The 27,256-nt window shown below is 31.0% G+C and overlaps 2 protein-coding genes across 9 annotated transcripts; one reads left to right on the forward strand and one right to left on the reverse strand.

Annotated features, from left to right (window-relative positions):
* Positions 1–973: 973 nt before the first annotated feature.
* LOC138942235 (apyrase) lies at positions 974–10,711 on the reverse strand. The gene is made up of 12 exons (XM_070312326.1): positions 10,602–10,711; positions 9,190–9,327; positions 8,573–8,798; positions 8,222–8,338; positions 8,080–8,160; positions 3,830–4,031; positions 3,489–3,594; positions 2,363–2,457; positions 2,143–2,297; positions 1,890–2,069; positions 1,545–1,639; positions 974–1,403 (listed from the first exon to the last, which is right to left on the reverse strand). Exons 2-12 carry the CDS (start codon positions 9,318–9,320, stop codon positions 1,172–1,174), a joined length of 1,620 nt encoding a protein of 539 aa, XP_070168427.1. The 5' UTR covers positions 9,321–9,327; positions 10,602–10,711; the 3' UTR covers positions 974–1,171.
* LOC138942233 (protein 5NUC) lies at positions 10,669–23,244 on the forward strand. 8 transcript variants are annotated; one of them, XM_070312324.1, is made up of 9 exons: positions 10,669–10,727; positions 17,584–17,921; positions 18,587–18,818; positions 19,632–20,231; positions 21,947–22,111; positions 22,175–22,279; positions 22,345–22,515; positions 22,695–22,884; positions 22,973–23,244. In XM_070312324.1, the coding sequence occupies exons 2-9, from the start codon at positions 17,785–17,787 to the stop codon at positions 23,164–23,166; spliced, it is 1,794 nt and encodes a 597-aa protein (XP_070168425.1). In that variant the 5' UTR covers positions 10,669–10,727; positions 17,584–17,784; the 3' UTR covers positions 23,167–23,244. The 8 variants fall into 8 exon arrangements, with proteins under 8 accessions (XP_070168425.1, XP_070168421.1, XP_070168419.1 ...); XM_070312320.1 differs by lacking the exon at positions 10,669–10,727 and adding an exon at positions 15,796–16,376 and having other exon boundaries at positions 17,573–17,921; XM_070312318.1 differs by lacking the exon at positions 10,669–10,727 and adding an exon at positions 15,796–16,376.
* Positions 23,245–27,256: the final 4,012 nt, after the last annotated feature.

A 27,256-nucleotide genomic window follows, 5' to 3' on the forward strand; every position in this document is an offset into this window, starting at 1 on the left:
TATTCTGTATATAAAAGTGTTACGGTAAGATTATCGAAAACTGAATATTTTACAAAATATTTTATTTTTTATATCAAAATATGTCAGATTAAAATATAAAATAACTCAGAAAGTACTTAATGAAAACATACTTTATTATAGTGTTTTGGAAAGCTCTCGAGATAAGCTACAAGAATATGTAATGAAAAATAGGGGGTTCCGTTTAAAAAATGGAAGTTTACCTTTAAATGACCTTGAAAATGACTTTTAATGTCAAATCCAAAGTCACTATTAGATAGCCCCCTTTGTTCCCTACAACTTTTATCCGAATCGTTTTCCTTCAAACGTTGATCCTGAAAAGTTATGAGAGTGGAACTTTTAAAATGGGACACCCTGTATATATATATATATATATATATATATCTTATTTATAAATGTAATATACATATAACAATAATTATATACTACATACACATGTATTTGCATTGTATCGTAAAGGATTAAAATATTACAAAAATATGATAGATATACGAAATAATTAAATATACAAACTAACGAAGATGCATACGCTCGAGTTTATTTTAATCAGTTTGTTGCTCTTTTTTTCTTCCTTTCGCCGCTAAAAACCAGCGTTCCTTGCTGGTGCTACAAAGCGATTCGCGCGTTCTGGTCGAGGGCAGGAACATGAACGAACAGCTGCTATTTCACCTGTTCAATACATTATTTAAATGCTTCATCTGCCCCGATCTCCCGAGATACCGCAAGATAAGCAACCGACGTTTCCTGCTTTCTTACAGCTATCACGCGAACTGCACCAAGCTTTATTATGTATATGGGATATTTATCTGTTAAACTTTTCAAAAATTGTTGGAAAAGTATATTAAGAGAGACTTGGTGTGTCGAGAAAAAATATATAATAGTGCACCCACACGCTATTATTTATTATATTTTATTTTAAAATGTATAAAAATAATTTGTATATTTGTGTGTGTTTTTCATTCTTCCGAAAATAATAAATATTTTGATGTATTATTAACATAAAATAATAATTTTATACTACGTAAAATTTCATTTCTTTGGTCAATTAACAAAAATAAATATCTTTTCTAAACAGAATATTTTATTACTAAATGCAATCTTTTCAAATGCAATTGTACTATCGCGAAATATAATCTGAAGACTTTTAAGATTTTTAAGTCTCTACAAAAGTTATTCGCTTCTCGATTCCCGTCAATATAGGGCTTATTTTCTCTACATAGGGTATAAGGTAATCCATATCGCGCCCGCCGATTTTGTGATTACGACTATTATTCTTGAAAATGTAATAGCCGTCTCCGCCGGAGATCATGAAACTTGGTACAACCAATCTGTACCATTGATCATGCACCAAATCTTCGAATACCGGATATTCGCAAGCCTGGCACCTGTCGATACGTTAAACAAAATTAAAACCGCTATTAATTTTCGATACGTCGATATATAATATGAAATATGAGGATTAGATTCAATTTATGCTCCAACCTTGTTGCAAAACGAATGAAAATTCTGTCGATACGACATTTTACCTGATTTTAACATCGACCACAGTTCGCTTTTTATTGACCTCTTTGTAAGTAATTTTTAATCCGGACCAAGCTAGGATTCCTTCCATTTCCAGAATCTACGAAGAAAATAAAAAATTTAATTCACGCTCTGGTCACTATTCAATTTTCACGTCCCCGAAGATAGGCCACCATTAATGCACGTTTATGTTTATGTGTTGATCTGTACGGCGCTATTTTCCACGCTCGACGCAGTTTTTCTTCTTATAATTTATCTTAAATTAGATTAATATTTAGATTATATCTAAATAAATCTATCAATTTTTTTATAAAGCACCAAAAATTATATAAGCAAAAAATTTAACTGACTTTTTTAATGGATTCTCCACTCAGTTCAAGAATGTCCCAATTGTTTTCGAAAGGCTGGACCATCATCAGATCGCCGTAAGTGATTTCGGTCTCCTCGATGGAAGTGCGAATTCCTCCTGGATTCATGCAAGCCACCGCTGCATACGTCCAATGAGTTTTATATTCGGCGTTATCGACAAACTAAAATTTTTATATACAATTTGTAATATAATTAATTTAATAATTTTAATTAAAAAACATTTTATACGCGTACCGCGTCTACCATAGCGTCGGTTATAAGATTTCCCATATTGCATTCCTTGGCATAACAGCTGTGACTGAGTAAAACTTTTGTGCTGCCAATCTTTTTCGACGCTTCTGCGTCCACTTCCTTCTTCCACGGTTTTAGAGCTTCGAGGATTTCCGAATCTAAAAATACATGTATTAACATTATTCGAGATATTATTTCAAATGTCGACATGTCAACGGCTTACTTTCTTCGATAGACTGGTCCAAAAGGAGGGGGTTTCCATCCCAGTCAACGACCTCGCCTTGGTTATCGAACCATACCGTCAAATTACCTAAGTATCTTTAAAAAAAATTAGATAAAATAAAAATTAATGAAATTATTGCACGTACACGTGTATACGCGATATCGAGCTCTCTAAATTTCTTAAAGTGAAATTTAACTCCAAACGAGTGAATATTCACTTCAAGCGATAGTGAAAATACTGCCACTCGTAATTAGTGAAAATCCACTTTTCACAAAAGTGAACTGTTTAACTCTGAAGTAAAGTGAATGTGTTACTCGTTTTGAAGTGAATAATTCACTTGATCAGAGAATGGAGTCATCATTATTTTGTCAAGAAAATTTTTCATTCAATTGTTACGAGCGAACAGATTTATTCTTAGGAAGTATTATAAATCTTAATTCTAAACCGGCTTTCACGCTGAGATAGCATGCTACGTGCAACGTGAAGCTTCGATATGTTGAAATGAAAAGCAGTGTCATTGCTTCTCACTTCAAATAATCGAAACTGCATATCGCACATAGCATATTATCTCAGTGTGAAAGCCGGCTAAGTCTCCTTTTTTCTTGTCTCGTAACAGGTACACGCGCAACGAAAATGATACCGTCGAGAGACAGCGAGACGATAGTGTTTTTTCTTTTTCTGCTAATGGCGGCCTCATGCATGCTTCACGTGCGCTTCACTCACTCTTCACGAATAAAAATATTCACTCTATAATACATAGAGTGACAATATTCACTCTATAAAATAGAGTATTATATACATATTTATTTCATTTTGCAGAGTGATTTTTTTCATTCTACAATAAAAAGTGGGAGAATTCATTCCTATGAGTGAAAAGTCACTCTGATTCGAGTGATTCGACCAGTCACTCAATTTTTCAAGTGCCTTTTTGCTCTAAGAAATTTAGAGAGAATGTTAAATGCGACCCCTTCCCCCCCCCTTCTTTTTAACAGATTTAAAGTAATCAGATTTAATCTATCCGTTAAATGATAAAATAAATTAATCAGAGCCGACCTCGTGACATCAGATAGGAATTGATTTTTTTTTAACGGTACTCTTGACATATTCTCATGGATGAATGGCGTACTTTGTAAAAGCAGCTGCTTGTACGATGAGAACTGTTCTGTTTGTCGCATTTTGCGTCACGACTATAGGATATTCGTCCACCGGTGTATCGATAAAAGGCGGAGGTCCTGTTTATATAATAATTAATGCTGTGTTTAAGAATATTATATCGATAAAAGTTTCTCTCATTCTTATATTGCGAGTGAGAAGAAAGGAGAAGAAAAATTATAATACGCAAAATAACTTTTCTTGTTCTTATATAATAAATATTCTAATTCTTGTAAATATTCACGTTTTCACAATGAAAAGTTTATATAAATTCAATTTATATTTGATCGATATAAAAGACTTGTGCTTTCAGACCTGTATAAAGGAACGTATGCGAGTGGCCGCCGACGATCACATCGATCAAGGGACATTTCACGGCCATAATTCTGTCTACATCCAATCCACAATGGCTTAATACTATAATAATGTCCACTCCCTTTTCTTTCAATCGCTGGGCTTCGTCGTTGACCGTTTCCACTTCGTCCAAGAACTTTAATTTCCCCGTATCCGCGAGTAGCTAGAAGAATCCAATATGCTTTGAGAAAATCGATGTTCTATATTTTGTAAGTATATCTTATATATTAAATTATATACACAGGGTGTCCCATTTTAAAGGACCCACTCAAATATCTCAGAAAAATTGCGTTAAATCGAAAAATGTTTCAAACAAAAGTTGTGTGGCTTCAAGGGGGCTATAAGATGGTGACAATGATTTGACCTTGGAAAATCATTTGAAGGTTATGTGAAGGTTAACTTTAAAATCTTAAATGGAAACCCCCATTTTTATTTAGTATTCTTGTAGCTTGCCTCGAGAGCTTTCCAAAACACTATAATAAAGTATTTTTTCATTAAGTACTTTTTGAGTTATTTTATATTTTAATCTGACATCTTTTGATATAAAACATTAAATATCTCATCAAAATAGTTAGTTTTTGATAATCTTACCGTAATACTTTTATGTACAGAATAATGATACAAATCAATTAGTATAAAAAAATAATAATTTTTAAAAAATTATTTACGATGTATTTTTTAAAACAATTATTTGTTTTTTTTGCACTAATTGATTATTCTGTACATAAAAGTATTACGGTAAGATTATCGAAAACTGAATATTTTATGAGATATTTAATTTTTTATATCAAAAGATGTCAGATTAAAATATAAAATAACTCGAAAAGTACTGAATAAAAAAATAGTTTATTATAGTGTTTTGGAAAGCTCTCAATGTCAGCTATAAGAATACTAAATAAAAAATGGGGATTTCCATTTAAGATTTTAAAGTTGACCTTCACATGACCTTCAAATGATTTTCCAAGGTCAAATCATTGTCACCATCTTATGGTCCCCTTAAAGCCACACAGCTTTTGGTTGAAACATTTTTCGATTTAACGCAGTGTTTCTGAGATATTTGAGTGGGTCCTTTAAAATGGGACATCCTGTATATATATATATATATATATATACATATATATACAAGGTATCCGGTAATTTTTGACACAGCCAAAGTGTAAAGATTGGCTCAAACTGAATCGAAAAGTCCTGAACCATTTTTTTTATAACGCTTAATAAAGGAGTTATTATTGAGAAAAGTCTGGCCAATCAGCGCCGACCTTTAATCAGGCGCGTGGTTCACCGACGTGCGCCCGGCTAAAGTCGGTGTTGATTGGCCAGACTTTACTTAATAATAACTCCTTTATTAAGAGGATGCCGGATTACCGACGGAAATGCGAATATTAGTTAAAATGCAAAATCTTTTTGTTGATTATAGATATCAACAAATCCTTTTCCATAATTAAAGTATACATAATAACAGAGTGCGGAGTTCACAATTTCATATGAAAAGTGAAAAAAAATGAGAAAATTACAGTTTTGTTATCGGCTTCTGCGTCAACATTTATTTAATATAACAAATTTGTAATCTACACGTGCCTAATCAGTAAACTCCGCACACGGCATTTTATCAAAGAGTATAAGTGAACTTAGAGAAGTGAGTTTAGAAGCTTTATAAAAAAGATTTTACGATGCAACACTTTCGTGCATATGTGTGTGTGCGAAATCGAGGCTCAAGAATAAAACAGAGCAGTAGATTAATTGCGTGATGTCGCGATAGACGGAGTTGCAATCTTACATGACAGGGACAAACATAATCGTACCATCTTTGTTTCTTTCATGGATGCGAGAGTAATATAAATGTACGCACTAATATTATTGCAGTATCTTTTCTCTCTCGATCATACACTCTGTCTCTTTCTAATCGCTCGCTCGCTATTTATTACGTATCGCGTATCGCTTAGCTTCATGCTTCTCACATATTCACTTACACGTTCACTCGCGCTTCTCTCTCTCTCTCTCTCTCTCTCTCTCTCTCTCTCTCTCTCTCTCTCTTTCTGCTCGTTCATTATTATATTCTTTTATTCATTTATTCCCATTATTATATTCTTTTATTTGCTCAACTTTTATTCTTTCTATTCTTGTCTCCCTACATAAAAATAAATAAATTTATTTATTTATTTTTATTTTATAAAGCATAAATGAGATATACAACAATAAGTTATTTTCTTTTTCTATTTAACTATAATTAAATACAACGCAGTATTTTTGTATGTACATACAAAAATTCATATAATTAACTACTTTTTCTATTTATAATACACAATATCTCATTTATATTCTATAAAATAAAGATAAATAAATTAATGATTAAACTAATAATTACTATTATGTAGGAAGACAAAAATAAAAAGAATAAAAGTCGAATAAATAAAATATTTTGGTTACGTTCTCACGAAAATTGCCGATGAAGGAACCCTTTGTATATTATAAATATCCAAAATATTGTAACAATCATAAAATTTTGTTGCAATGTTTTGCGGCCAGAGTATTTTATGTGTTTGCATTTATAAATATTTAGATTAATATTTATATAAATGTAACTTTTAATATGTGCATACTTATGTCATAAGAATATATAAACATTCACTTTTATAGTGAAGAAGTTTATATATTACTCATTAGTCCTCAATCATATCGATTATACCGATATACTATCGATGATAAAGATTTATCATCATATTCAAAATTATATGTATAATATATTTATATCCAAATATACAATAATATATTTTAAAATATTATAATATATTTAGTTCAATTTTCTCAAACTGTACTGCATAAATTGTAATCCAGCAATGATTGTTCTACATATAACATGTACATAATTAAAGTGTACATATTACATATATGTTAATATATGGCAGATAGATTCGATGTTTACTGGGTATATGTATCATATATATGGTATATACATGCATACATACATATATATGTGTGTGTGTGTGTGTGTGTGTGTGTGTGTGTGTGTGTGTGTGTGTGTGTGTGTGTGTGTGTGTGTGTGTGTATGCATGTAACGCTTTATAGTTACATTACCGATATCATTATGTAGAGTAATGGAGTCAAGGATATGTGCATACTTTGGAAAGAGCAATAAAATATAAGCTTTTTGCATTCTATTAAATATGTATAGACAAAAAATATGTTGAATTTCTACTCTATTTCTGTTTTATCGTCTCGTAAAAACAATTTTTTTGCATAGATATCTGTTTGTGTCGCATATGGTATATTGAATACAAATCTATAATATTGCTCATATATTAAAATAACTCAAAAAGTACTTAATAAAAAATATTTTATTTTAGTGTTTTGGCAAGTTCTTGAGATAAGCTACAGGAATATGTAATGAAAAATTGGGGGTTTCGTTTAAAAAATTCAAAGTGATTTTTATATGACCTTGACGGTGCTATTTAAGGTCATACTAATATTATTATATAATGCGCCACTTAGAGCTCTACAACTTTGGTTAGAAACATTTTTCTCAGAAAAGTTTCGTTTTCGAGATATTTGACCGTTTCCAGACTTTTCTAACACTCTATATATAGTATATCCTATATATTAATTTAATATATTAAATTTAATAAAATATACTTTTTAATCGCTTTTATAGAGAAAACCAAAATAAAAATTGTGCAAATTAGAAACTTGCACATTGCTTTCTCATCATTTTATTTCATTTACGAAGCTTAAGTTTCTTAAAGTGAGCGCATTTTTCAATTTTGGTTTCCTCATAGAGAAAGCTTTCACCAATCTTCCTTAAATTTAATACCAACTATCCTTTAATAATACTCTATTTATGGAAAAAAATTTTACCCGATATCTCAAAATTCGCAAAAGTTAGAGCATGTACAGACATTTCTCAAAAAATTCAAAATTTTATAAAAAAAATGAACCATTTCACGGATTCTCATCAAACTCAATACCAACCATCCTTTAATGATACTCTATTTATTTTTAAAAAATTAGCCCGGTATCTCAAAAATTGCGAAAGTTAGAGGTTGTACAACGTACATTTCGTACATACATGCATATATACAGACATTTTTAAAAAATATGGTTTTTCGACATTTTGAAAGATTCTAAAAACACATTGGCATAGAAAAACGAAAAAAAGAAATTTGCCACGAAAACAAAGCTTCCTCTATAAGGAAACAATATAATCGATTACTCACATTCGTAGTTGACAGGATGACGCCAATAACGCCAATCTTGGTACCATTTCTATCAATGACTGTGCTGTTCCTGTATAAATTCTAAAAATTTATAAGTATATTAATAAATGCTTCTTCAAATGAATAAATAGATATTATAAACCTGTATAGTTGGCTCCTCGCTGTCATCGATATTCGTTACCACAACCGGTGCCTTGACATTTTTAAGAAAGGGAACAAGGCCTTCGACTTTATTATCGAATTCATGGTTGCCAATTGTCTATATTATAAAAAATTAAATATAACTAATTATTCAATTTAATCATCGTTAAAAATATATATTTTTGTTTTTCTCTGAATAGTAGTTAACTATAGATTTGAATGGCTTTAAATGTCTGTTTTGCTTATATTGTCTTAATTATTATTTTCTTTTATAAAACATAATGAATTTCTGTTCTAGACAAATGTAGAAGAAAAAATATAATTAAACGCACGCGAATGTATTTGATTATACCATGACGTCATGAGGCAACATATTCATGAACAAGGCGGTGACATTCCAGCGATGAATATTGTACCAGAGAGTCCCCTGAAAATGATCGCCGGCGTTCAGAAAAATTGCATTCGGCCGTTCCTTAACAAGTTGATCGACTGCTGTGTAAACTCTGGCAATACCTCCCACGCAGTCTTGCTCGTGGCCTTCGCGGCAAGTCCCAGAAGTTGGGCCCGTTTGTTCGAATCTATGTCGACATAATTCTTGTTTTCTCAAAATGTCACGCTTTGACGCTCCGACAAATAACAAAATGATCAAAAGACCCGCGAGAGTCAAAGGAAGGGGATCAAGGTTGACGTCGACATTATTATAATTGCTTTATCCTTGACTCTCAACGAATTCATTTCGAGTCCAAACTTATAATAGTTTTCAAAGCGGCACTGATCGTCATATCATGTCATAATATTAAAGTTTTGTAACGAACAAAATAATCATTTCTTAAATTGTCATTTAATAAATGTATCCAACACTTTTGACTGCAAATTTATATAAGAGATAGATTAATCATGCCACGCGCCAATCGAATATGACTATTAGATAAAAAAAATTATAAATAGAACTGTTGAAAGAACTTTCACCTGGCGTGAAAATCATTCAAATGAATTATTGACAGCTCGAAGAGGTCTGTTCTACCGGGATAAAAGAGTCCACGCCCGGTGAATCCATAACAGACTTGGAACAACAACGAGAGCAATGGCAGCGCGTACATGCTGCACCTGTTGGAAAAGATATTATTAAGTCGCTGATTGCGGGTTTTACCGCATATGTATAATCGTGTACAGATGAGATTGAAACGAGGCATCGAACTGTACAATAATTTTTTTATATCTTTTTATAGCGTCTTTAAATTTAATAGCTCTCGACAAGAGATCGTGTCGCATCTTCTCAAATGTCTTAAAAGTATACTCTGTGTTTACTAAAACTCTTTTCGAGCTACAGCATTTCACGAATTCATTTTATTTTTTCTCTTAAGAAGAAAATGATTATTGTATTTTTTTTTTTTTTTCAATAACGCATTGTGCAATCATTGAGAAGGTATGAGGTATGATATGAGCAATTATGCAATGCACGAAAGTAAAAAACAATGATAATCTTACGTTTCAGGCAAGATAATCGTTATCGATGCAGTGATACACAATATTAGCTTTTAAAGCGACATATAATAAAAAATAAATTATATATTTAGAAATAAAAATAACGAAATAAATCTTTCGAGAGATTTATTTATAATTTGTTTTTCTATAAGCGTATGTAATTATATGTGTAATTATTATATAATGATTTAAGAAATTATACAGAGAAACAACAGAAAGGAATCAAAGTTACGTAAGCTTATTTTTTTACAGAAAATTAAAATGAAATTATATATATATTTATGCATTCTTATATGTATACAACAAATAATGTTTAAAAATTAATCTTTTTATTTTTTAATTCCAACAAAAAGATTTCTGTAATGTATAATAATATATATTTAATTTTTTTATTATATTATAATTTTTTTTATATTGATAACTTTTTTTTTTTTTTTTTTTTTTTTTTTTTTTTTTTTTTAGTTAGATATCGCTATCTAATAATATCTACTATAGATTTCACAAGCTTCTTTTTGCTATCTCATCGATTGAGAATGCGAAGTTTGCTCATTTGTACACTTGTACGATAATTACTGTGTGACATAAAAAAAATCCGCTTCAATCCAACTACGTTGCTCCCGCTCCCACTAATTATAAGACAACGAGCGAAAACAAATATTACGAGTTTAATAGCGAGAAGCCGATATGATAAAATAATCACACTGCGTGGAAAACGTGAGATCGCGATCAAGTAATAAAAAAATTTAAGAACAAAATAAAATGAAACGTAAACAGTGTAAAGTAGCAAATAAGTGAAACTATGATATGCAAATAAAGTTCTGGAAGTTACAAAATGACATAGATAACAATACGTAAACGTGCCTGAATTATAATACACTTTGAATATGCAACCTTACCTTTTTATCTTTTAGTGAGTAACTCGCGTGTCGAATATTCGTAGAGAACTGTATTTCTTTGACGACCGCGTATATCTTTGCTTCCTTCGTGATAGAATGTTGTTTATCGGATCCCCTATCTAACACGTGAGTGATTACAGAACATTTCAGAGCGAATCTTGATGGAAAATCATTGTGTCATCATCATCATTCTTTATTTTTGAATAAAATACTTTTTTTAATGTTAATACACACACACGCAAACAAACACACATGTATATATATATATGTCATAGCCTGATTACATAATCCGTCGTTTTATAAAATGTCTAGGCATTTTATAAAGTGCGGCTACAATCATAGTTGAAAATGAAAAATTTTACAATCTAAAAATTTTAATCTTTCCATAAAACGCTAACAAGTCACCCGCCACATTGTCAAACGCAACGATTTGTACATTATTTTAAATTCTGGCTGGCTCACTTCAATCATTTTATGAACGGCACGTTTTTATCGACCTTACTTTATGTTACATTTGATAAAAATAGTTATAATAAATGTTTTTTTTTTATTTTTTTCACGTTTATATATATATATATTTTTTTTTATTCCATATTAATTTTGTTTTCGAACATTATTTTCAAGAATTTTATTTATGTTACTTTTATAAAATCTTAATTGTAATAAATACAATAAGTAATAAATAACAACGAATATTTATAAAAGCTTTCTCTCATTTAAAAATACACGTAATTCCTTATTAACATTATAACATAATTCCATATTAATTTTTTATATCATACAAAGGAGATAAAAAGCAATCAGAAGCCAGCACGGTAATTTGAGCGCATATGTTTTATTGCAATCAAATTATATTGATATTTTGACTACGTGATAGACAAAATTACAAAAAGCGATTAATTTCCTATAAATGGCTGTTCTACAAAGACAGTTCATAAAATGATTGAAGTGAACCAGCCAGAAGCTACAAATCGTTACGTTTGATAATGTGACGGATCGCTTGTTAGCGTTTTATAAAAAGACTAAAATTCTTAGTTAGATTATAAAATATTTCATTTGCAACTATAATATGAAAATGTGGCCGCACTTTATAAAACGTCGAGACGTTTTATAAAATGACGGATTATGTAATCTAGCTACGATATATGTATGTATGTATCAGCTTACATATATGCATATACAGGGTGGGGCATTTATATTGAGACACCTAAATATCTAAAAAATAAAGCAAAATAGAAAGAAATGTTTCAGACTAAAGTTATCCGGTTCTATGGGGGTCATAAGATGGTGCCATTAGTTTGACCTTGGGTGGAGGCGCTACGGAGATTTCAATGTCAATCTTGTTTTATTTACTTTACGCCAATTGGTGTCTCTCATTTTTTTAAGCTTAAAATATTAAGGTAACATTATTGCGAAATAAATAATTTTATGAGATATTTCATAGTTTATGTAAAATTATGTCGAAGTAAAGTAATACAATAAAGTATAAAATATCTCGTAAGCTATTAAATTTTTGGCCATCATATCTCTATAACTTTTTATGCAGAATATTGCAAGGAATTGATTTATGTAAAAAAATTGGGGTGTTTCCGTTTAAAAAAAACAAGATTGACATTGAAATCTTCGAAGCGCTTGTACCCAAGGTCAAACTAATGGCACCATCTTATAACCCCCTTAGAACCGAACAACTTCTGTCTGAAACATTTCTTTCTATCTTGCTTTATTTTTTAGATATTTGGGTGTCTCAATATAAATGCCCCACCCTGTATATATACTGGATGGCCCATTTTAATCCATCCAGTCGAATATCTCAAAAACCAAGCCCGGAAGAGAAAAATGTTTCAAACAAAAGTTGTATGGCTTCAAGAGGGCCATAAGATGGTGACAATGATTTGACCTTGGAAAATCATTTGAAGATCATGTGAAGGTCAACTTAAAATCTTAAATGGAAATTCCCATTTTTTATTTAGTATTCTTATAGCTGACATCGAGAGCTTTCCAAAACACTATAATAAAGTATTTTTTCATTAAGTACTTTTTGGGTTATTTTATATTTTAAACTGACATCTTTTGATATAAAAAATTAAATATCTCATAAAATATTCAGTTTTCGATAATCTTACCGTAATACTTTTATGTACAGAATAATGAGACAAATCAATTAGTGCCAAAAAAAACAAATAATTGTTTAAAAAAATACATTATAAATAATTTTCTTAGAAACAATTTTTTTTTATACTAATTGATTTGTCTCATTATTCTGTACATAGAAGTATTACGGTAAGATTATCAAAAACTAAATATTTTACGAGATATTTAATTTTTTATATCAAAATATGTCAGATTAAAATATAAAATAACTCAAAAAGTACTTGAAAGTACTTGACTAGTGTTTTGAAAAGCTCTTGATATCAGCTACAAGAATACTAAATAAAAAATGGGGGTTTCCATTTAAGATTTTAAAATTGACCTTCACATGACCTTCAAATGATTTTCCAAGGTCAAATCATTGTCACCATCTTATGGCCCCCTTGAAGCCATACAACTTTTGTTTGAAACATTTTTTTCTTCCGGGCTTGGTTTTTGAGATATTCGACTGGATGGATTAAAATGGGCCACCCAGTATATATACAATATATATATCTTTCTGTGACATCACACATAAACATTTTACAAAAGTAAATAATGCATTTGTACAATAGACTTATTAGGCTGCTTATGTTGCTACTATTGTAAAATGTATAGAACTCTTATCGCTATTATCAGCTCTATTCAAGTGTGAAAAGTGTAAAGCGTCAAATTTGAGATTACAATTTTTACATCTTTGATACGTATTTATCACAGCTCACAATTATTATGACACGTGATACAATAATCTTAAATTATATTGTAGCTATCAAATTTTTCAGAATACCAACAAATTGTTCTTAAACACAAATAATGTAATTTTTTCATTATGCGAATCAGAATCTAAATTAAAATAAAAATTGAAAAAATTAAATTAAATAAAAATAAAAATTGAAAAAATTAAATTAAATAAAAATAAAAATAATAAAAAATAAAAATTCAATTCAATTAAAGATTCTGTCATGTATTCGTGTATCAAGAATTCATGTAATTAATTATCTGATTAGATAATTTTATTGCGGGAAATAAATTTTCTTCGGTATCAATAAATAATAATTTTTTTTCCGATAGAAAAAAAATGTTGCGCAACATTAATCTTGTAATTCATAACGAATAAATAAAGATCAAAAGATATAGGGATATAAATCTAGAAAAATAATTCTACGAAAGATCTCATCCGTGCTACTTTGCATAACATCGCATATGGTTAAAAAAATACAAAAATGATCCAGCTCAACAAACTGATCTAATTGCGCATGCGACTAGTTTAATTATCTACACAAATTTATGCGCGATCGGAAAACTCGTGCAATGGCAACGAGACAAAAGTTCTCTCGCATAGTTGCGTTTCAGGAAAAAAAAAAAAGGAAAAAAGAAATCTTTTGCGCACAATATCTTTATATCGAATTAATTAATATACGCTGAACCATTAAACCATTTCCAGATCAATCTCGATAATAAAATAGAGCGTGTTAGTATCCACTCGTAAAGAAAAATATCGCATCTGTGTTTACATTCGTACGATACTTGCGTTCTGTCTATACAGAATTAGAATCGCTCTCTGTATTATGGCGAACGCGATCGTAATGCGCGATAAAAACAATTTGAAGTCTTTGCCAGTAAATAAATTGCTTCATGTCATATCAATTTATGATGCACGATCATTTATTTCTTACAAATAGGAGGTACGTAATATCGGAATACGGGAAAACGAATAGCGGGCGGAAAAATAGAATGCCAAGGAAATTGTCGAGCAACTTGGCCGACACTCTGGCTCTCTGACAGAAAAGTAAAGAGTTCTATATTCGCATTTTATATTATATTTTGATCGTGTCAATGAGCGCAAAATTGATACTATTTATTTTTATCTCGATTACGTCACCAAGATTGTGGAAGATATTAAAATCTCATTCGGACGCAAGCGAATGGATCGTTGGATCCACAAGTAATTATTTATTGTTAACAATATAACATTGATTGAATCTCTAACAAAGGTAGAAGCGACGATTCAAATCTAACAAATGTCAAAGCTAAAGAGAATAATTACATAAGAGAGTCTCGCAGGATATTCGTATATAAATTTAAATATCTTATTTAAGTGAGCGTATTAGAATAGAGTGGTCTATTGCCTGGTAAATTGTCTGGTAAATTGCCTGAATAAAAATTAAAATAACAATATTTATATTAGAAGAAAATTAATAGTTGAAGCAATTTGAGAAATAAGAATATAAATATAACCACATTTATTTGTGTCACATAAAAAAATATAAAGTAAAAATAAAACCTCCTTTTACTTAACAAGTACAATATCTCAATAAAGAGCATTACTTGAGCAAGATTTAATCATTCAAAAAATAAAAATTACTTCGTTTTTAAAAGCCGAGAATTAATAACGATAAATCAATGGATAATTAAGTGGATAAGAAACTGCGATGATAAGAAAACTGATAAAATAAAGATGATAGCGGTGAGTTAATTCTTAAGATATAAAAGATTTATTTTACACAAAATATATATTTAAGTTGAAAAAATATATTAAGTTTTCTCTCTACGTGCAACATTTAAATAAAATTCCCGTAACAAATAAATTCATCGTCATTTGTATTTGTATCACTTGTGCTCAAACGGCGAATTACGACGAAATACCATTATAAATGAACATTTTAGTCAAAGGGAATTATATGTGACTTTTCGATTAATCATTCTATCTATTTGACTCGTGTATCTTTGGTTTAATATATACTAAAACGATATCTTAAGTCAAAACGTAACAGAATCACTTGTTCTTGCGCAACAAAACAGTCGCGATAAAAAAGCGACGAGTCTTTTAATTCAAATAAAATCATCATATTAAATTAAATTAAATTAAATTAAAATAATCAAAATCATATTAAAATTTAAAAAAAAAAAAAGAAAAAACCAATAGAATTTCCTCATTTATTCTACATCTTTTGAAAGAGCTACAGCATCCTCGACGGAGAATGGATGCTACGGTATTCGGACAAGAACTCCAGTAGAGAGATCGTGAAAGAAAAATCCGGTGGGGTCTGCACTCAACGACGCCGATCATATTCAGTTGGCGCGAGTCGTTCGTCAAAATCGTTTCGTCTCTCTCGCCGCTCCCTCAAAATCATCGTCGCGTCCTCGATAATACGGAAGAGCGATCAGTATAATCTCGCTTACTTTTGAGTATACTCTCGTATATTATCGTATGTGACTATACCGGCGTTTACAAGCATTTTTCGTAACTAAAGTGACAGTTGTCGGTGCGCGTTTTGGTCCTTGGTGCGTTTGCTCCATTTCTTCTCCTTCGGGAAAAAAAGAAATAAAAAAAAATAATAAATAAAATTAATAATAAAAGATAATTTGATGTACACGACTAAGGGCACGCACATGTTATTTAGGAAAATTAACGAAAGTGACGGTTCAGTCCTCGGAGTTCGGCTTGGAAAACGCGATTTTACCTCCCGCTTTCGCGAAAGTCGCCTTCCATTGCACGTGGTGCGCATGTAAATGCGGAATGTTGCTTGGCGCGTAATGATTTGCGTGGTCACATGTCATTGTCCATTTTCATTTACATGCGGTGTTACTCAATCTGTCACCGAACGTCGTTGCTTATAGCAAAGTAAAGATATTACATACAGAGAGGTGTGTGTGTGTGTGTGTGTGTGTGTGTGTGTGTGTGTGTGTGTGTGTGTGTGTGTTTATTATATAAAAGTATTATTATATATATAAATTATATTATATATATATATATAAAGTATTTAAAGACATAATCTTGTTAATACGGGCGTCTCTCAATAGATCATGTCTGCTTTCACTCTTATTAAAAAAGAAATTTGGAAACTGCATTGCTAAAGTATTTAGATAAGAAATTCTTTCCGAGATGGAGAAGAATATTTCGTTATGTTAAAAGACGAGGAAGAAAAATTCCCATTACCATTATCTCTCTCGACAAATTAAACAGTTATCAAATCAAATTGATTTTTCCTTGAAAGACACGACAGTTTCTCAAACGCGATATTGCGAATTCTTGAAATTCTTGGCAAATCTCGGTATAAATTTCGTAACAATCGTATAGTAACCAGATGGACGCAGGTTCTCGTATTCTGTAAATGTGGAAAATGCAAATAAAAGTCTATATATATTTCTGCTGTTTAAAATACTATATAATTTCTTTGTCATTCTATACAGGGTGTTTCCTAAGTAAGTACATAATCTTGAAGGGGATATTCCTTGGCTTATTTTAAGGAGAAAAGGCTTATTTTAAGAAAAAAAAGGTCCCATAAACATGTATTCTAAACTGCTTCATTTTCAAAATACAAAGTATCAAAGTTGTGCAAAGGAAATAAAAATTTCAAAAATGTGGAAAACATTTAAAAATATTTTATTCAAATTTGGTGATATTAATGTGATATTATTACATATTTTTTATTACATATTATTACATACTTTACATACATTATTACATACATACTTTTTGGTTACTATTATTTTCCATTTTTTTTTTCGTTTGTAATAACACAGACTGTTCTCTAATAAAAAGTGAGGCTATATCACATTAATTCTACGCATAAATTTGAATAAAATATCTTTAAATATTTTCCACATTTTCGAAATTTTCATTTTTTTTTTGCACAACTGACACCCATTTTGAAAACGAAGCAGTTTATGACACATGTTTATAGGACCTTTTCTTCTTAAAATAAGCCAAGACATATCCCCTTCAAGTTTGCGTACTTACTAAGGAAACACCCTATATATTCGCGCACAATCATTAGATACTAAAAATATTTAAAAAAAATAGTATTATAATGTAAATTAAATCTTAAATAAAAATGTAGGGTTTTTTCAGAGAGACATTTCATGTCGGGAAATGCAGTAGAATAATTTGACTAATACGAGAAAAACCGAGGCGACATTATAATTGGCCATATGCAACCAGAACGCGCCTTATCGGTACTACAAATAAGAAGATAAGCGAGACACAAAGAAGAGATTGTAAAGCAGCACAATCAAAAGTCAAAACGAGACGTAGAATTAGTGATAATCAAAGATGTTGATTGCTTTGTTCATAAACTGTTACATTATCGCGTTGCTGATACTCGCAAGCGAAACTTTTGCAGACCCCACTTTACGAAAGGATGAAGAATTCACTATCAGAATCGTTCACACGAATGATATGCATGCGAGGTAGGTAATTCTTTTCTCTTAGAAAAAAATATTATTTAAAATATCTCTCTCTTCTTTTTTCTTATATTAAAAATTTGACAATGCAAAACTGATTGAATTACAAGAAGTTAATTCTATATTATTTAAATAAAATAAGCATTATTTACGTATAAACGAGTCTCTCATAAGCCTAACCGATCAATTCCACTTTTTTCTAATGCAAACTTGTAATTGCAAAAAATTAATTCTATATTATTTAAACAAATTAAACATTATTCGCATCTATATGAATTTCTGAGAAGCCAAATCGATCAACTCGACTTTTTTAATAAATTTTTTAATTTCGATATTAGAACATATATGATTTATTAGCGGAGCCAATCAGCTTGACTTCTATAAAAGACTCATTTAATATTTACTCTTTATACATCTCGCACACATACATTACAATTTTGTGTAATTTTGCGTCACGCTACCGATAATTACCGCCACTATGCTAATCACAAATGTTAAAGCAGTTAATTATATCCCGCACCCATATGCTAATTAAATATGCACGCGTGTGTTTCTACACACGAACGTAATTTGACGAGAGAATTTCTTCATTCTTCCAAAGTCGTAATTTACGTATTTAAATCGTAGCCTGCACCGTCTGAAATTAAAATCTTGCTGGGGAACATTCTTAGATTCGAGGAGACGTCGCAATTATCGACAACGTGCACGCCGCAGGACTCCGCTGCCAGGAAGTGTTACGGAGGTTTTGCCAGAATCGCGACTTTAATCCGTCAAGCAAAATCGAAATCGCCGTCGACGATCTTTCTAAATGCCGGTGACACTTATCAAGGGACCGCCTGGTACAACGTATACAAGTGGGAGGCGGTGGCTTGGTTCATGAATCTCTTACAACCAGACGCTATAGTAAATATCAACTTTTAACTTTCGAAAAATATGAATTTCTCAGTTTGGTTATTGATCTGCAAAAACTGCACAACTCATTCTATGTATATAGATGAATTATATATAAATATATGCAAATAGCGTCTGCAGATAAACATGTAAATAGAGAAAAAACTAAATTTTTTTTTCATGAGAAGCAGTTTTTTGTGGAAAAAAAAAACAAGTCTCATTTTTTTTTTTAATTTTGTTCCTCTTCTCATGTATATATTTTGAACATCTTTACTATCATTAAAGAATACCGAAATCTCTTACAATCGGCTTCATCCATTCGCAATTCACATATGTAAACATTTTATAAACTAAAAACTAATCTTTTTATTTTATCTTTTTGAAAACAGTTTTAATGGATTAATGAGATTTTTGCGGTTAAAATAATACCAAACACAACATAATTTAGATAATTTTTAGTTAAATGTATAATTTTTTTTTTTTTTTTTTTATTATGCATTAACTGAAAATTATTTCATGTCGTGTTTGATATAATTTGCCACGAAAGTCTCATTTAAATTACTTACAAAGAAAAATAAATTACGTAAATAGACGTAAGAACTTGTTTTTTTTATTATAACATTTAAAAAAATATAAAGAAAGAAATAATATTATATATGAAAAAATAACCGTTTTTAAGAATAAACGTTTTAATAAAAAAGAAACGGTTTTTTTACATCTTTATTTATAGATATGGATAAAATAATCGTGCAAATTACAATATCTAAATAACATCGATTTGTGTGTGGTCGTATATGTATATTACATGTGATTGAATTCTTACAGTCCTTGGGCAACCACGAATTCGACGATGGCGTCAAAGGTCTAATACCCTTTATACAAAACGCCTCATATCCTATTCTGGCGGCGAATCTGGATCTTGCCGAACAACCGGATCTGGCCGCCACCAATCTGAAAAACAGCACGATTCTTGAAGTCAACGGCAACAAGATCGGCGTGATTGGTTATCTCACAAAGGAGACAAAGATCCTGTCGTCTACGGAAAATGTGATTTTCAAGGACGAGGTGGAATCTATCCAGCGTGAAGCTAAAAGGCTGAAAGAGCAGGGTGTCGACATTCTCATCGCTCTGGGTCATTCGGGCTACGAGATCGATAAGAAGATCGCCCAGGAGATCGAGGATATCGATCTGGTGATCGGCGGTCACACCAACACTTTTCTGTATCGCGGCAAACCGCCGGATGTTGAGACACCGGAAGGTTTCTATCCCACAGAGGTGACGCAGAAGAGCGGCAGAAAAGCTTATGTTGTTCAGGCGTATGCCTACACCAAGTACCTAGGTAACTTCTCCGTCAACTTTGACGCTAGAGGAGAGATAACATATATCGAGGGAAACCCGATTCTCGTGGACGCCACTGTGGAACAGGTGAACATTTTTGAAGAAAAAGTATTTCAGATACGGCAAAAAGAACGACGAGAAAAAAATTAATATTAGAAAAAAATTATTATATTAGAAAAAAAATTATGTAAAAGTAAAGAAAAATATATAATATATACAGGGTGTCCTAGACCGTACATCCCTTTTCTTTCAAAAACTAAGCATTTTAGAGAAAAACGTTTTGAACAAAAATTGTATGGTTTTGAGGGGAACATAATGGTGTCATTGGTTTAACCTTGGATGGCATCGTTAAGGTCAAGTCAAGGACATCTTTAATTTCTTAAATGGAACCCACTATTTTTTATTGCATATTCTTATAGATTATGTCGAGAGCTTTCCAAAACACTATAATAAAGTATTTTTTCATTAAGTACTTTTTGAGATATTTTATATTTTAATCTGACATATTTTGATATAAAAAATAAAATATTTCGTAAAATATTCAGTTTTTGATAATCTTACCGTAATACTTTTATATACAGAATAACGAAACAAATCAATTAATATAAAAAAATAATTGTTTTTAAGAAAATTATTTACAATGTATTTTTTAAAATAATTATTTGGTTTTTTTGGCACTAATTGATTTGTCTCATCATTCTGTACATAAAAGTATTACGGTAAGATTATTGAAAACTGAATATTTTACGAAATATTTTATTTTTTACATCAAAATATGTCAGATTAGAATATAAAATAACTCAAAAAGTACTTTATGAAAAAATACTTTATTATAGTGTTTTAGAAAGCTATCGAGATAAACTACAAGAATATGTAATAAAAAAAAGTGGGTTCCGTTTAAGAAATTAAAGATGTCCTTGACTTGACCTTAACGATGCCATCCAAGGTCAAACCAATGACATCATCTTATATTTCCCTCAAAACCATACAATTTTTGTTCAAAACGTTTTTCTCTAAAATGCTTAGTTTTTGAAAGAAAATGAGTGTATGGGTGGTCTAGGATACCCTATATATACAGAATGGGGCATTTATATTGAGACACCTAAATATCTAAAAAATAAAGCAAGATAGAAAGAAATGTTTCAGACAAAAGTTGTTCGGTTCTAAGGGATCATAAGATGGCGCCATTAATTTGACCTTGGATGGAGGCGCTTCGAAGATTTCAATGTCAATCTTGTTTTATTTTCTTTACACCAATTAATGTCTCTCATTTTTTGAGCTTAAAATATTAAGATAACATTATTGCAAAATAAATAATTTTATGAGATATTTCATAGTTTATGAAAAATTATGTCGAAGTCAAGTAATAAAATAAAATATAAAATATCTCATAAACTATTAAACTTTTGGCTATCATACTCTTATAACTTTTTATACAGAATATTGCAAGGAATCTATTTATATAAAAAAATTGGGGTGTTTCCATTAAAAAAACGTAGGTTGACCTTCATATGACCTTGGCACCTATACCTAAGGTTAAACCAATATCTACATCTTTTTTCTCCCTTCAAACCAAACAACTTGTATTTAAAACATGTTTTGTTATAATACGTACTCTCAAAAATAATAGCTTGTAATATTTTAAATGCCTTATTCCCTGTATAATATACACAAAATATTCACTATATAAAAACATATCTGTAATGATTACATATGCATATGAGAAATATGAAAAAATATGTTACGTTAACTATAATATACGCTTTAAAATATATAATGATTTTTGTTATTGTTTTCTATAGGCAAAGGATGTTCTAAAATTGATAGATGATAAGAGAGGACCCATTGATGATTTGGAACGGAAGGTCATCGGACAGACACGAGTACTCATCGACGGAGACAGCAAGAATTGCAGACGACAAGAATGCAACATGGGAAATTTAATCTGCGACGCTATACTTGATTATGTAAGATTTTTAATGTCTCTCTCTTTCTCTCTCTAATAATAAGCCTGTTTTCTTTGATCGCAGTATGCCGGGGAATACTTGGACAAGGACGGATGGACGGATGCTGCCATTGCGATCGTAAACAGCGGCAGCATTAGAACGTCCATCACCAGAGCGAGGAATGATCAGGTAATTAATTACGCATCTCTCTTTCACAATCTTTTCATCTTCATTCGCAAACGCAACATTTACAGGTCACCCGGAAAGATATTATAAGCGTTTTGCCCTTCGGGAATGTCGTTGTTAAGGCTTCCGTAACAGGGAAACAGATTCTTTCGATGTTAGAATGGAGCGTTCATAATCTCGACAATTTAACTTCCACCGGCAATCTAATCGGCGCTTTTCTACAATATTCGGGATTGCAGGTATATATAATTTATTTCTGAGATAAAATTTTTATTTATCTAGAAAAAGTCGCGTTAAATCTTATAAACATTATCATTTTCTTCGCTTGGCAATTATTTGTATATCGAAACTTTGAGTATATGTATATAGCCACTCCAACTCGTGTTCCGTCAAAGATTAACTTGCATTATTTATACAGGTAATATATAACACAAACCGACCGCCGAACTCAAGGGTGATTTCCGTTCAAGTACAATGCGCCGCTTGTCGAGTACCGACATATACCAAACTCCAACAAAATCTTACCTATAATATCCTCATAAATGATTTCCTTGCAAAGGGCGGAGATGGTTTTCATATGTTGGAGAACGTTACAACAATCCCGCTGAGTATGTCTATGTATCGCAATATTAATAAAATTCGTTTTGTATATATAGTATTTTCTAATTTAATCACGATTAAATTTTATTTTAACAGGTATTACTATAGCGGATGTATTGGAGCGATATTTCAATAAACACAGTCCGGTATATCCAGGCGTGGAGTGGAGAATTTCATACGTAGATGACATGTACGTAGATACGATGTACATAGATAATCTCGGGACGACGTATCGACCGATTGGGATGACAATCCTTTTACCACTCATTACTTGGCTATTGATGACATAAAGGAAATGCTATTAATTTAATATGATTAAATATCAACTTGTGACTAAATGATTATAATTAAACAGATTATATCTCCAACTTTTTATTCTGCCATCTTTCACAGTCCTCTCCCGCTCTTCTTTCTGTCGCTTTCTCTATTTCGATATTATTTGTGATTTATTTATTGTGATTTATATTAATAGAATAAAAACATATATATAGGGGAGAGTTGGGTAAAATCGAGTACGCGGGTCAAACCGGGTACCTCTGTTTTTTCATAATGGCTAACTTGTGTTATTAGTTGTAGATTGACGCTATGATTATCTTAAAACAAACTGAGCCCCTATGCACATGATATTTCTTTTTTAATAAAAGTTCAAAGTTTTTAACCCCCCAAAGATTGATATCGAGGCAAAAATCGAATCGTCGTGCACTTTTTCTGTATAGGGCATCTGTTTCGGTAAGTGTGGCATTGCATTCTGTACATATTAGAGAGTATATCATATTAGCTTTGATCGGCATTTTGTATGCCGAAATATACAACCGCCGTATTTGTTACTTTCCTTGTGGTGGGGCAAAACCGGGTACTTACACATAATCATATAATGAAAAGAGGCGGAGAACTGTTATTATGACTTTGTGTCTCTACAAAACGCAGTTGAAAACGAAAACAAACGTTCAGAAAAAGAAATCACTAAAAAAAAAGCTTTTTGAGGCCCCTAAACTTAAAACGTTAAATAAGAAAGTCCTGCACCAATGTCGAATAAGAGGATAGTTTTATTTGTGATTTTTGTCAATACAATACATCTTTATACCCATACACCACAGAACATTGCAATTACATTGCAGTAATATTACAATCTTGCAAATTGCAATATAATATTGTTGAGACATTATTGGAACATATAATTGTAATACTTTATGAGAATGTTACAGCAATATTTCAAAAACATTACAAAAAACAGTTTTCGGTAATCGCTAGTTCGTTTGTTTACCGCTATGCGGCGCGTGTTGCGTTATCTATCCCGCATTTAAGTTTCAGTCACGATGATTACATAAAGCTTGCAAAGAGCGGCTAATGATATTAAAGATATAACTATTTTTATCAGTTTAATTTATCCAATACAATCCCAACACAGGAAATTCAGATATTGAACTGATTGTTCAGTAATCGGATACATAAATATCCAAAAAAGTTAAAATTGTTCGTTAATTGTTTACTTAAAATGTAAAATAGAGTCTATATAATATATCTATATACAGGGTTGGGAAAGTTACTTTATAAAAGTAACTCGTTACCGTTACCGTTATTTTTTCTAAAAAGTAACTCGTTACCGTTACTCGTTACTAATTTTAAAAAGTAACTCGTTACCGTTACAGTTACTAAAAAGTAACGAGTCGTTACAATTTCCGTTACTTTTTTACAATACAAACTAATAAATTATTTTGCATAAGAAAAACTTTTAAAAAATTGTAAGCAAGATTTCATTCAAGGTTTATTACAAAATAAATGATTAAATTTTATTGAAATTCTTTATTAATTTTTAATAAAATTTGTTGATCCATAGTATCATCATTTAAATGCCCTCTTTGTGGTGTTAATACAGAGCCACCGATGCTAAACATTCTTTCTACAGATGCACTGCTTGATAGAGCTGTATTATATTTAATAAAAAGTTTTTTAAGTTTTGGATAGTCGTTTAACATTTCTATATTACAATTATTTGATTTTAAAAACCGTTGCAATTCTTCTCGTTCAGATTCATTTTGCACCGTTTTTTGCTCAAAAATGAAAAAATCATCGTGATCGTCAGATTTTCCAGCTTTTGAAGAATTTTCAGTTGATCGGATTCCCAATAAATCCTCCAAGTAATTTTCAGCACGTTTTCTTTTTTCTCCGGTTAACCAGTTTAACTTAAATTTTGGATGTAAACATGCTGCTATTATTAATTCTTTTGTTTCAAATATTGTAAGAAATTTAAAATCAAATATAGTAAATTAAGCGACATTGTTTGTTTTATTGAAATTATTACTTTTGAATCAATAGTTTAAAATAAAATAATATTTTTCAATTAAATCCTTATTTAAAATTAAATAACATATGTATTAATCAAATTAATAAGTTACCTTTTATTTAAACCTTGCTGAATAGCTTCAACTAATGAATGGCAATCTATAAGGTCAGATTTATTGAGATTTTCTAATTTTCGTTGCAAGGTACTTAGAACTGGTAGTAAATGAGAGCTCTGCTTTTCCGAAAAGATAAAGCTCTCATTGGATATCGCGCGTCGCATCATCGCACTGGTCTGCAAGAGCCATAAGTTGATCAATCACATTCAAGCATTTTTACAACATAATAAGAATGCTAATTGGTCGATTTGCTTACGGCTTTACGGTTAAGATAAAAATTTTATCACGCACAATAGCAAGAATAATATCTTAAATAAATCAAAAAATTTGAAAAAAGTAACGATAAAAGTAACTGTTAAATTCGTTACTCGTTACCGAAAAATGTAACAAAGTTACTTTTTCCGTTACAAATAAAATTTGTAACGCCATTACCGTTACAGTTACCGAAAAAAAGTAACTGTAACGGTAACGGCGTTACAAGTAACGCGTTACTTCCCAATCCTGATTAATAGATATCATCCTTTAGTTTTAATGGAAGAAGCTAATGCAGGATTAGCAAGAGAACTTCTTGATAAATCTAGAGAGGTTAATATTGTTCAAGCGCGAATTGAAGTAGAAAGGATGTGCTATAGAAATGCACAATGGATACATTTACATGAAGGACAGTTACGTGACTTTCCACGCCTAACATTAGAATATTTACGAGATTTGACTATTGGTACATTTCAGGTTCGTCTAGCAAGATCTTATATTCAAGATAAGATGCAGCGTGATGCACAAGAAGAATTTCAATTGGATTCGTTGTTTGATGAACAAGGTTTCATAAGGGTGCGAGTGTTTTCACGATTCCGTAATGCTACAAAACATCAAATATTTATAGCTTACAACATAAGAGATGCAGATAATATAGATGATGAGAGGGAGGCGATTTTTGGTTATTACTGCACCTGTAAGTCAGACGCACGGACTGTGGGTACATGTGCACATGTAACCAGCGTATTGTGGTATTTAGGATATGCACGACACCAGCCCAATGTTCGTTATCCCTCTTCATCATTATTGAACACAATATTAGATGCCGCTCAGAGACCATCACAGCAGGATCCAAATAATGAGTAATATACAATAAGATCATTTATTTTATTACCCCACACATACACACACACACACACACATACACACACAGCAGAGAGGGTTTGGAGTCAAAAAATACTACGGGAGTGACGAACCGTGGGGTCCTTATCTCTGCTGCGACACATAAAGATTTTTGTTCACGGAGCTTTTCAAGGTCATTCAAAATTCACAAATAATATCACTAACAGATTTTGTAAAACCCTACTATGTTTGTTTCAAACATTTTTCAAAAAAATCAATACCTTCCGAGATTTGACTATTCGGCAGCCCGAATTTTTCATGTTTGACTGGTTATAACTCGATAACTGTCCATTATTGAGCTTTGTGCCCATTACATCTTTTGTTCAGTAGGTCATAAGCTACAACATATGTAAAAACCAATTGATTTGACCAGGACAGATTTTCCATATGATTAGTGCGGGGTTCTTTCAATCTTTAATCTACAATTTTCAATGCATATAGTTTGATACGGGTATAATGATGAGCCAAGACCACATTTAAAGCCCGTATCAGACTAAGTATTGAAAATAAAAGATTGAAGATTAAAAATTGGAATTTGATTAATCAGAACAAAAAAGATTAAAATTTCTTTGTTCTGATTGGTCAAATTTCAATCTTGAATCTTGAATCTCAATCTTCAATGCGTAGTCTGATACGGGCATAAGAAGCAATCGTTTTACGTTGAATATATTTACAATAGACTACGGAAAATATGTTTTTACAAGAAAATGATTGATTTTTTTGCTAATATATCATAAAAAGATTAATTATACAAGTGGAGCGATCGCGAATATCATAATAGAGCAAGCGAGGTGCAATTATTCTACCAAAAAATCAATAAAAAATG

Source organism: Polyergus mexicanus, unplaced genomic scaffold (assembly GCF_030449975.1).
Source record: "Polyergus mexicanus isolate NDT 795.1 unplaced genomic scaffold, iyPolMexi1.0 SCAF_22, whole genome shotgun sequence".
NCBI classification, from domain to species: Eukaryota; Metazoa; Arthropoda; class Insecta; order Hymenoptera; family Formicidae; genus Polyergus; species Polyergus mexicanus.

What these genes read in the sequence shown, in the direction of transcription:
- LOC138942235 (XM_070312326.1), bottom strand. Translation starts at nt 9,320, where the DNA reads ATGTACGCGCTGCCATTGCTCTCGTTGTTGTTCCAAGTCTGTTATGGA. An exon ending in TCATCCTGTCAACTACGAAT is followed by an intron (nt 4,032 to 8,079) that starts GTGAGTAATCGA and finishes GGATTCTTCTAG; the next exon opens with CTACTCGCGGATACGGGGAA. An exon ending in CCGACGCTATGGTAGACGCG is followed by an intron (nt 2,070 to 2,142) that starts GTACGCGTATAA and finishes TAAAAATTTTAG; the next exon opens with TTTGTCGATAACGCCGAATA.
- LOC138942233 (XM_070312324.1), top strand. Translation starts at nt 17,785, where the DNA reads ATGTTGATTGCTTTGTTCATAAACTGTTACATTATCGCGTTGCTGATA. An exon ending in GCGACGCTATACTTGATTAT is followed by an intron (nt 22,112 to 22,174) that starts GTAAGATTTTTA and finishes CTTTGATCGCAG; the next exon opens with TATGCCGGGGAATACTTGGA. An exon ending in CGTTACAACAATCCCGCTGA is followed by an intron (nt 22,885 to 22,972) that starts GTATGTCTATGT and finishes TTATTTTAACAG; the next exon opens with GTATTACTATAGCGGATGTA.